Here is an 11,555-nt window from a genome sequence, read left to right as displayed (position 1 = left end):
TACACGGGTGCTGTAACTAATGTACACCACAGAGGGCTTATGTCTTTGAAGAATGAAAGAGACACATCTACTTAAAAATATCATCAGTGCTGCTGTCTCAGCTTTCATACTATCATAGGCAAAGACAAAGAGTTACTCAAACTGTGTTGGAAACAAGCTTTTCTCTACCGCTGAACCACAGCAAAGGGAAGTAAACAATAAGGTGCTACTCCCCCTCTCCCTCCCTCCAACACAGCGAAGAGTTGAACAATGTAAAGAAGAAGAGAGGCACGGATTCAGATGGCAACATGGAAAAATGTATGTGGGAGACAAACGACAGGCAGGTAAAAAGTAGCAGTGAAGGAGGTGACAGTTTGCTGCGGGGAAAACTCTCCATGTGTAAAAGTCATGATTTTTTTTTTCACCCGGTAGTAGAGAAAACGCTCACACTCAGACTCCACATGGTCCGTCTTCATGGCTTAAATTTCTTCTAACAGTGTAACACATTTGTATTGCTCGAGGGAAGAAGAAGTGAATTCAGAGAGTGTAGGAAAAGGAGGAAAATAGAATTCAAAAATGGGTTAAATAGCATAGGCAGGAAGAGGCCTCCTCTCTCTTATTACCACCTGAAGAAAGGCCATTGCCATTAGATTGAAATTTAATTTGCGAAATAGTGTTTTAATGCAACTGTTCACCAGCAGCCCATTCCAAATACGCTTTCTGTCAGTGCATTTCCTGAGGGCCATTTAATTGGGCTAATGAAGAAAGCTGCTAATGGCTGGGTTTATCTCTGGAAGCACTGGTGACATTTCATCAAGGCAGGTGATTTTCCATTGTTTAAGCTCACTGTGTAGCATTGTGTAGTTGGCGAGGGGAGAAAAAGCTAACATGTTATTTGGACAAATTATAAAAAAAACAAGTGGTAGGAACAATGATGAAAATGGATAATTCAACTTCATTCAAGAGCAGATTGAATTATTTTCTCATTAATTTCCTCACAAAGTGCTAATCATATTTTCTAAAATACATCTGGCTCAACGCAACGCAGCATTTTGTCTCAGGATCTGTAAGTCATGGAACGCCTACACGACCTGAAGACTTCAGAGGAAGGTACACTTAGTGGACAAAATATGCATCACATTTGAATAAATAAACACACACACACACAAACTGTATGCAGATAGAGACAGTGATGTGACATTTACCTTCATCAGTTATCAACATCTTGACATTAGTACATCAAACCTGCCGTTTAATAATGAGCTGTGGTCGCTTCCTGACTAACGAACGGTTTTGACACTCATGTCATTCCCTCCTGTCAGAGAGAAAGGTCAGCGGGAAAGTCAGAGAGGTTGAGACCCATGTTTATACATGGATCGACTACTGAACAAAGCTGACATGTTGAAATAGCAATACCAAATGAAGGGCATGCTTAAACTCTGACAAAACTGCAGCTCTATGACAACAGTCGAGTCCAACGACGACTAAAATTCCTCTGGGCCGTGATCTGACATTTCTATGGACATTAAATGAGTTATGATGTGTTTTAAATGCTAAATAATACAAATATGGATGGCATGGTGCCTCAGTGATTAGCATTATTGTTACACAGCAAGATGGTAAGAAAGCTTTGATCACTATTTGCAGCCTGTCTAGTATGTTCCCCTACACAGTTAAAGATTGTTTTCATTATTTAACAATCTGTTACGTGTTTTGTTAAAGCTGCAGTGGGTAGAATTGGAGCAAATAGGATTAAAAAACATTATTTTTATAAAACGGTCACTATATCCTGACAGTAGTGAGACAGGTAATCTGAAAAATAACATGTGCCTCTGTGTCCTCCGGTGCTCCTAATGGCATCTGCAAGATTTCACAGACCGGAGGAAAACAACCAATCAGAGCCGAGCTTGAGCCTGCCGTCTCTGTCACAGCCAATAGGAACGCTCAATAGGAGCGCTCTCTCTCTAAAATGACCTGTGATTGGCCAAAGTCTCCCGTCACGGGCTAAATTTTTTAAAGCATGAAAACAGAGCCATGAGGAGGTGCAGAAGTCTAGTTTTCTCTCAGAACACTTCAATTACAATATGCTGAATGGTTATTATGGATTTTTTGCCCAATGATGCCATAAACATTCTGCCTACTGAAGCTTTAATTGTGTGGTCTTTAAAATGCCCGTTACAATTTCCTTAAATCCAAGGTGACATCATCAAAGTCCTTGTTTCATCTGACCAACAGTTCAAAACACAAAGATGTTCAATATACCATCACATAAGACACAAAAAAAGCCTGAAATCATCACCACTGAGAAGCTACTAGCTAATGTTTGACTTTCTCTTGAAAAATTACAATTAATCGAGGACCAAAATAATTTCAGCTCTATTTGCAGTGAGAACTTTTTAATGGCGAGTTTCTGTTGTTTCTTTACTTTATAATGGGAATTTGAAAGACACGGTTAAATTAACTTTTCAATCTATAATTGTGAAAGTATATTAATGAAAAAGATTATGTGTGATATTGTCACGTTGAATACCTACTGTGATCATCTCTCATTATTTCCCAGGTACTTAACACTTTTAGTTACCTATAAATACATACTAATTAAAGATACTGTATCCATGTACTGGTACAGGGGATTTATTTATAATATAAAACTTCAAATTTGAGTTCAAACACATCTAAAGTAGATGGCTGCAATATGAAGAATGCCACTGGACACTGGAGGGGTACATAAAAACACACACAATCCAATCAGTCATAATCATAGACTGTAGTATAAGGTTATTTTTGGTCTGCTCCCATCTTACCTATGGACCTACATACTTCAAAAAAGTACGGGAAGTTACCGTCTTCGCTCCCAGGACTTAATCCTACTAACAGTCCCCAAAGTCCGTACTGAACTGGGAGAAAAGGGCGTTCAATGTTGCTCCCTCTTCTTGGAATCAGATACAAAATTAGCTGAAACTTGGAGAGCTGGTCTCACTGAAAGTCTTTAAAGCGCTTCTAAAAGATTTGGATACAGGCACATCTGGCTGTAGATGTTTTGAATGTTGATGAATGTTTTGTAATACCTTATGATTCTGTAATTTGCTCTTTGTCTTCGTTTTCAATTGTTATGTTTGTTTTATGTCTGCAACTGTGGTGCTGCCTATCTTGGCCAGGACACTCTTGGAAAAGATATTTTTGATCTCAATGAGTTTTTACTCCTGGTTAAATAAAGGTTAAATAAAAAAAAATAAAATAATAAAAAATAAAAAAATAAAAAATCATCCTAAAGTTAACATTTTTAAGTAATTACAATTAGGCCTATATACTGTATATCTAAGCTTTTGCATTAGACTTAACATTTTGTCTCTCTGCTTTGAATATATTTAAATTCCAGAATAAAGGAATTCTCCACTGAATTCAAATCTTATTATCTGTTTCCTGACAAACGGAGCGTTTTAGACAGAGGGTAAATACAGGTAAATGCAGACAGACAGTATGAGGAAAATAAAGTGTTTTTTTAAACATTATAGCATGTAAACATATTCTATTAGAAACACAAAATACAAGTATGAACTTGAAAATGAGCACGATATGGGACCTTTAACATTTTGTCTCTCTGCTCTGAATACATTTAAATTCCTGAATAAAGATTAATTTCAGTTCATTACAATGAATTATTTTTTCCACTGAATTCAAATCTCAGTCTGTTCTTTGACAAACGACCTAACTGAAATCCAGCCCTGACCCCTCCTTTAAGTCTCTTTGGCAGAGCTTTCCCAACTGCACGGTTCCTCCTCTTATTGTAAACAACAATGTGAGTGTGATATTTGAAAAAACACAGATGCACCACCGGTGAACTGCGAGCCACCAATCATTTGTAGTCTGTACCCAAAGCGGCTTTTGAATCCCCTCCTTCTCTTCCCCACCTCTTCAAATTCATTGGCTGCCAGAGGAGTAGCGACAATGTTTAATGCACCATGCGGTGTCCGGACTTCAGTCAGTGAGAGGAAGCCTTCTGTGCGCTTTAGGGCTGCGTTACGTGCGTAAAATACTAAAGAACGACTGTGCGTATATATATATATAGAAGAAAATCACCCTTTTTTCCCTGACAGCTCCAGACAGACTTGTGGCAGGATGCAGGGTTGTTACTGACCACCTTTCTACGGCAGCTGTCTGTCTCTCTGTGTGTGTGGACTTTGACGGAGACGGGGACACGGAGGACAAGGACAAAATGCCAGGACGCTGTTTCGGGACAAAAACACTGCTCGCCTTTTAAAAATCTATCCACTTTGGATCTACGTTACAGCACATCTGGATGTTTTAGTTGTCTCCTCATAGAGACTATATCTCCGAACAGTTTTTCCCTTTTTCCTGAACACACGGTGACTCACTGCAGGCATGAAGGCGAGCCGCTGAATCCTAATCAGACAGCGGAGAGGACTTCAGCTCATTGACATTACAGTCATACTTTTCTGGAGCACTTTTTTTTTTTTTTTTTTTTCATTTCCACTGCGCTGCACTGTAGTCGTGCAGCGTGTGCAGCAGCAGAGGAGGCTTGTGGCTTCTCCTCCTGCACGGGGAAAGAGGAAAGAGGATACTGGTATAGGGATGAAACTCTCCCTTTTGAAACCTGCTGGAACTGACTGCTTTTTCTTATATACTTCTATTTTTTGGACTATTACACGCACAGCAGTTTCTTTTGGTAAGTTTTTTTTCATCTTTTATATGTTCTTTAGGTCTCCTCTGCTGCGTAATTTCCCTCTGGAAGCACCACGTCTGTTGCTCATTTCCAAACGGTTTGTTATATCCCAATGCACGCGAATGCAACAGCTTCTTCTGAGGAAATCTTGCAGAGAGAGAGACAGAGAGAGAAACAGAGGGCATTCAGTGGAGAGAATTACACGGCTGTGCTGAGACGTTGGCAGCTCATTTATGCATTTTTATAAGGCTCATTGTAAATATCCGGATTATGCGGATTTGTTAATGCGTGTATAAGAGGCTCATTTTATACACACTTATTCAAATAGCCGCCACAATAGACCATCTTCCGTTGCAGTGTTACCATATTATTATTAAAGTTGCCCTATTACTGTTTCAGTCAGCATTCTCCTAATGTGTGAAATGTGCCACAATAGGGTCAGGGTTGTGCATTGCCCATTAGAGATACATTATAAAACTGCATTCTGTTCTATAATGTAGTAAATAAGCTACAAGGAGAAGAAGCATTATGTCCTGTGTTTCTGGGCTGCGCCGAGTGTCTTCCCAAGGTTAACTAATTGACAAGCTTCCCCCATAATTGTGGAGATGAATTACACATGAGCCCTGTTTCATTTTTGGCTCAGCGGTGGATCTGGTTTCTTACAGGCAGAATAGCTATACCTTAGTCTTGTTTTTATTTAGATGACTATATTTGACACATATACGTTATAATAAATCTATATTTTTCTTTTCTGTTTTCCTTCGTAGGTGGTATGAGTGAACGCTTACAATGACTATTCTGTTTGGAGACTGGATCGCGATTATTGCTCAGATGAGTCTGGGCGCTCAGCTGAATATAAATTAGGTGTTCAGCACCACAGATTGCTGGAAGAGGCAGAGGAAAAGAGAGAGACCGAGAGCAAAGACAATCCACAAAGACAAATGCCAAGGCCTCACAGGATGAACAGAACTCTTTATTTGATCCCGAATAATAGAAACACCAAATTTGATCAAAATATCAACAGGTCAAGGGAAGCGTAAATACAACACAGATTATAGCAGCTTTTACCGGAGTGGGGATGTATCTTTCTATTTTCTTTTTCCTCCTCTTATGGGCTCAAGCCCTGACATTGAAAAACTTGAATTACTCTGTCCCGGAGGAACAGGGTCCGGGGACAGTGATTGGGAACATTGCCAAAGATGCCAGACTCGGAATCGAACAGGTTGGGCCGGGACAGGGTAAGAAAGCCAACTTCAGGGTGCTGGAGAACTCGGCTCCGCATCTCATCGACGTGGACCCCCAAAGCGGACTGCTGTACACAAAGCAGCGCATCGACAGGGAAACCTTGTGCAAGAGAAACCCCAAGTGCCAGCTCTCCATGGAGGTGTTTGCCAATGACAAGGAGATCTGCATGATCAAAATAGATATTCAGGACATTAACGACAACTCGCCAGCTTTCCCCTCGGATCAGATTGACATTGACATTTCTGAAAATGCAGTGCCAGGGACACGCTTTCCTCTGACCAGCGCGCATGACCCAGATGCAGGGGAGAACGGCCTGAAAACCTATCAAATAACACGCGATGACTACAATCTCTTTTCCTTGGAGGTAAAAGCCCGTGGGGACGGGACTAAATTCCCAGAATTAGTTATTCAACGACCATTAGACCGAGAAGAGCGAAGCCATCACACCCTCATTTTGTCAGCCACAGATGGGGGGGAATATCCTAGGTCAGGTACCATGCAGATAAATGTTAAAGTTATTGATTCCAATGACAACAGCCCTGTGTTTGATCAGCCCTCATATGTTGTAGAAATACCTGAAAATTCAGCCCCTGGTAAAGTGCTGATCGATTTAAACGCCACCGATCCTGATGAGGGCAACAATGGACAAGTAGTCTATTCTTTTAGTGGCTATGCCCCCGAGAGAATCCGGGAGCTCTTTTCCATAGATTCCAGAACAGGGGTCATAAAGATTCAGGGCGAAATTGACTACGAAGAGAGCCCTGTTATTGAGATTGACATCCAGGCAAAGGATCTCGGTCCCAATCCAATCCCAGGCCATTGTAAAGTCACTGTTAAAGTGCTTGACAGGAATGATAACTGGCCGTCTATAGGCTTTGTGTCTGTGAGACAGGGTGCCATCAGCGAGGCAGCACCTCCAGGCACTGTCATTGCTCTGGTCCGTGTCACAGACAAGGACTCAGGCAGGAATGGGCAGCTTCAGTGCAGAGTGCTGGGTAGTGTCCCTTTTAAACTTGAGGAGAACTATGATAACTTCTATACTGTGGTGACAGACAGGCCCTTGGACAGAGAGGTGCAGGATGAGTACAATGTCACCATCGTGGCCAAAGACAACGGCCTTCCTCCTCTAAACTCCACAAAATCCTTCACCGTAAAGATTCTGGATGAGAATGACAACGTTCCTCGCTTCACCAAGTCAGTTTACCTCCTTCAAATACCTGAGAACAACATCCCTGGGGAGTACCTCGGTTCGGTTCTGGCACATGACCCCGACCTTGGCCAGAATGGCACAGTGTACTACAGCATAATCAACTCCAATGTGAGTGGGGGTGATGTCAACACCTATGTTAATGTGAATGCCGCGAATGGAGCCATCTACGCTGTGAGATCTTTTAACTATGAGCAAATAAAGTATTTTGACTTTAAGGTTCTTGCTAGAGATGCAGGATCTCCACACCTGGAAAGCAACGCCACGGTGCGCATCAGTGTCCTGGACGTCAACGACAACATCCCTGTCATAGTTCTGCCCCTGCTCCTAAACGACACGGCTGAAATCCATGTGCCGCGCAATGTTGGCGTTGGCTACATTGTCACCACAGTGAGGGCGGTGGATAATGACTATGGGGAGAGTGGGAGGCTCACATATGAGATCTCAGATGGCAACGAGGAGCACCTCTTTGAGATTGATCCGGTGACTGGGGAGGTGCGAACATCCCACCCATTCTGGGACGACGTGAACCCCATTGTGGAGCTGATCATCCGAGTATCGGACCACGGCAAGCCAACTCTCACTGCTGCCGCCAGGCTCATGATCAAGGCCTCCAACGGACGTCCTCCTGATGGACTGCCGCGCACAAAGGACAATCAGAACTGGGACATGTCCCTGCCTCTCATTGTAACTCTAAGCATCATATCCATCATGCTTCTGGCTGCCATGGTGACCATAGCAATCAAGTGCAAACGAGAAAACAAGGAGATCCGCACCTATAATTGTCGCATTGCAGAGTACTCGCACCCTCAGCTGGGGAAAGGCAAGAAGAAGAAGATTAACAAGAACGACATCATGCTGGTGCAGAGCGAAGTGGAGGAGCGGGATGCCATGAATGTGATGAATGTGGTAAGCAGCCCTTCCTTGGCCACCTCTCCCATGTACTTTGACTACCAGACACGCCTGCCACTCAGCTCACCAAGGTCAGAGGTCATGTACCTCAAGCCCACTGCCAATAACCTCAGCGTGCCCCAAGGCCACGTGGGATGCCACACCAGCTTCACAGGCCCAGTCACCAGCACTACAGACACACCTACTAACCGCATGTCCATCATACAGGTAAGATAAATTGCACTCCTCTCCTTCACTGTTATGCCACCATTTTCACGTCACAACCCTCAGAAAGCCCCCCCCATTTCCTATATCAACATTTGCCCCTTGTTTTTTTATAAAATGAAAGAAAAAGAAGATAAGGACAGGCAGAGGCAGAGAGGCCCAAGAGCATAGAGAGAGAAGAAGAAGGGAGGGAGGGGAGAGCATTAGAAGGATTAAACAGTCATTCGGGTGCTCTCATAGAACAGAGCCGGTGACATCGACACAAATCAGTTGTGCTTGAAATATGTCACGGCAGGCTTTTGAAATCAGTTTCCATGTAGAAATTTTTCATTAATCATTCAATCACTGTCGTTTCATTCCTGTGGAATAAAGAGTTTAGCCTGTGGCTGAGTTATAATCAGGTATGTGTTTTTTTTTTTTTAGGACCAATTCCATTTTATCCCACAAACCCTTGCATGTCCAAATCCGATAACTGGATTTACTGAAAATATACATAATTATGTATTCATTTTCATTTATGTCATTTAAATGCGTATTCGATAGGGCCAAATACAATATACATACTGTCGGTAAGTGCACAATAATTATGCAATGCAATGTGTCACAGCATTTATAACTACTGCTAATTTTAAATTCCTGTCCCTAATAGGGACATTTAGAATAAGTATAATACAGACTACAAAGTTAAACTGTGTTACATTTAGTTGACTTTACAGGTAGAGCAATATGACTTGTCGACACACTCATATATGTAGTATAGACACATACAGACACACATATATTCACATATACACCCGCCCCCTCCTCCCCCCGTCCACAAACAGTGACAGATGCATGTTTACTGTTTCAAGTGACTGTTTAACATCAAGTCAGTCATCAAATTCTACAGCTCCTCGTGGTTAATTCTAGCGATTTTAATTCCTAGAGATTAGCGGATTGTACTTATTTTCACAGCTACTTTATGCGTCTTTGTGTGGAGTACTTGGGTGTATAAGCCTCTAACGTGATAACTTCTCTGTGTCTTTGGCCTTAAGCCCATTAAAAGTCTGTCGTGTCAGACGAGGATTAAGGCCTGCTTAAGACAGTCGTATGTAATACTGGGGATAATGGGCAGCGGTAGCAAACCCTTTTTTCTGATGTTTACCTATTGTTCACATATAAAAAAGTATGTCCCTAATATATTTTGATAGAAATAATAAACAGACCTCAGTGAGTTTTAGTATTATTGCATTCCGCCTATGGCCTTATACTATTTGGCACAATAGAGAATGACATTCCTTTCCGTTACATCCCGATGGACTGCAACTATTAGTCTCTCCATTAGGCTCTGTGCTGTCTTTTCTATCCCACTATTTGCTCTGGATGTGGATGTGACGATGACTGTGATCAGATGTGACGTGTTCCCACCAGGGAGGAAGGCCACTGTCTGTTGTTCCCACTCTCAGTCTCAGCCCTGCTTCTATTATGAGCCAGCTGCATAGGGCAAGGGTCAGCACAAAGACCGTTAAGGCTTCCTAATCAGAGGGACAAATTAATTGCTGGTCCATTCTGCAGGCTGTTTCTCTGCTAATGTAGTGGTGATGAATTATACCGTGTGAGGCTGTTGCACATCCATTTTGTGCACTTACTTTTTTTCTCCCCCTTCAGACTGTCAAAGGGAATACAAGCAAGAGCAGCAACAACACGTTCCTTAGTGTCTTGTTTACAGAGGGTCCCCTCGACGCATCAGGCGTGCAGGGTGCTCTATTGTATTATTCAACGGAAACCTGTGTAGAGGGATATGGCCTGAGGCATTAAGTTTCTTCAGAATCTGTACAGAAGCGTATCACTTTCCTCCCTCCTCCCCTGCCTCTGCCTCCTCTCTCCGTTGGTGTGGACAGTAAGTAACCTGAGTCAGAGGAGAGTGGCTATGGGAAAAATGTCAGGAAACAAAGACAGAATTCCCCTTCCATCGATCCCAAGGCCTCTCAGCCCATCTGTCACTACAGTTGCCACGGGAGGAGAGGCTAAATAGGAAAAATAAATAAAGAGATGGATAAAGCGGGAGAGCATATCGCCTGCTCAGTCACTTTCACAAGGGCACCTTAGTGCTGCTGTCTTCATCTGCATCTAGTGGGGCGACTGTAGCCGCCTGCAACTCCCAGTCTCTCTCCACACTACTGCTGCTGGCCTCTAATGATGTTTTATAGTGGTGCACTGGCAGACAGGCTGGGCTTGGTCTCTAGCAGGGAGAGGGGAATAATATGAACATATCAGCCGAGCTCTGCTGGCCTTATCATTGTCACCACCGTGCTAGCGCCCGGCCCAGTGGAGAGCTTCATTTCATTTCTAAAGAGAATTCCTGGGATAAGGAGATGGATGATACGTAATGATGCCTAATTCCGCTTAAGGCGTTGAAGGGAATTACTTAGTGTGGAATCAAGGTTAAAACCAATCTGCTGCAAAATTCCTCAATGCTCAGGAAGAAGGGATTTCAGTAAATTGCTCCAAAAAGAGGGAGCCTGCGCTGCGCCCACTCCGTCTTGAATACATCTTAGGATTTTTTGTCCCACATTATATTGAACTTCAGCAGCTGTGCCAGGCTGTGGCCCACTGACTGCTTCACATGTTTCTCCGCTGCTTTCTTCCCACCTTTTTCGGGGGGCTGCCCTCATTGTTACCAAACATCCAAAGACTCCTGTGTCATTACTTTTAAATGGCCCCATAATTTATCATATTGATTTGTTTTGATAAGTTTCGAGTGTAGTAATTTGATTCACCATGAAACTCTAATTAAACGGAATCCTGTCTCGGTGGGAGACCATCCATGTTAATAAGGTGCAGGTGGTACGGAGGCAAAGGGGGACTGAAAGGCTATAAAAGCCGCCTTTAGGTGGCGGCATTCTGCCTTGTGTACGGTGGCATTGAGATGAGGGTGTCAAGGAGAAAAGGGGCTCTAGTCTCTGCTGACTTAACATTGTCACTTGTCACTTGGTAGGGAGGCTCCTGCGGCTCTAATGAAAAATGTCAGACATGAATATGTTACAAACACATGGAATATTTTTCTGGAATTGCCTGCGTGGCACTATTTTGTTACACTTGTTCTAAATGGCAATCATTGAATTTACCAAGCACTTAATCCATGATGTAAAATGTGCACACAATTTGACTGCATATAAATGAGAAAATCAAGGCCGACTTCTCTTGTAACAAATCATAATAAACCAAGGTCTTTGGATGGATTCTAAAAATGACTGGCAGCATAAACATTGAGTGAATTTAAAGAATGCTGAAAAAAAGCAGCTAAGAGGTGCCACTTTGATCATTTAAGCGGCGCGTATACAA

The 11,555-nt window shown here is 42.7% G+C and overlaps 1 protein-coding gene across 4 annotated transcripts in view; it reads left to right on the top strand.

Annotated features, from left to right (window-relative positions):
• Positions 1–3,940: 3,940 nt before the first annotated feature.
• Positions 3,941–11,555, top strand: part of pcdh17 (protocadherin 17) — a 61,742-nt gene continuing 54,127 nt past the window's right edge. For 2 of the 4 annotated variants that reach the window (XM_074614663.1, XM_074614662.1), the window contains exons 1-2: positions 3,941–4,666; positions 5,431–8,024. In XM_074614663.1, the coding sequence (XP_074470764.1) occupies positions 5,742–8,024 (2,283 nt within the window). In that variant the 5' untranslated portion in view covers positions 3,941–4,666; positions 5,431–5,741. Of the gene's footprint in view, positions 4,667–5,430; positions 8,235–11,555 lie in introns of all 4 variants that reach the window. The other 2 variants (XM_074614661.1, XM_074614660.1) reach the window with 2 other exon arrangements.

Source organism: Sebastes fasciatus, chromosome 2 (assembly GCF_043250625.1).
Source record: "Sebastes fasciatus isolate fSebFas1 chromosome 2, fSebFas1.pri, whole genome shotgun sequence".
NCBI classification, from domain to species: Eukaryota; Metazoa; Chordata; class Actinopteri; order Perciformes; family Sebastidae; genus Sebastes; species Sebastes fasciatus.
This window is presented reverse-complemented; position numbering and strand designations above follow the sequence as displayed.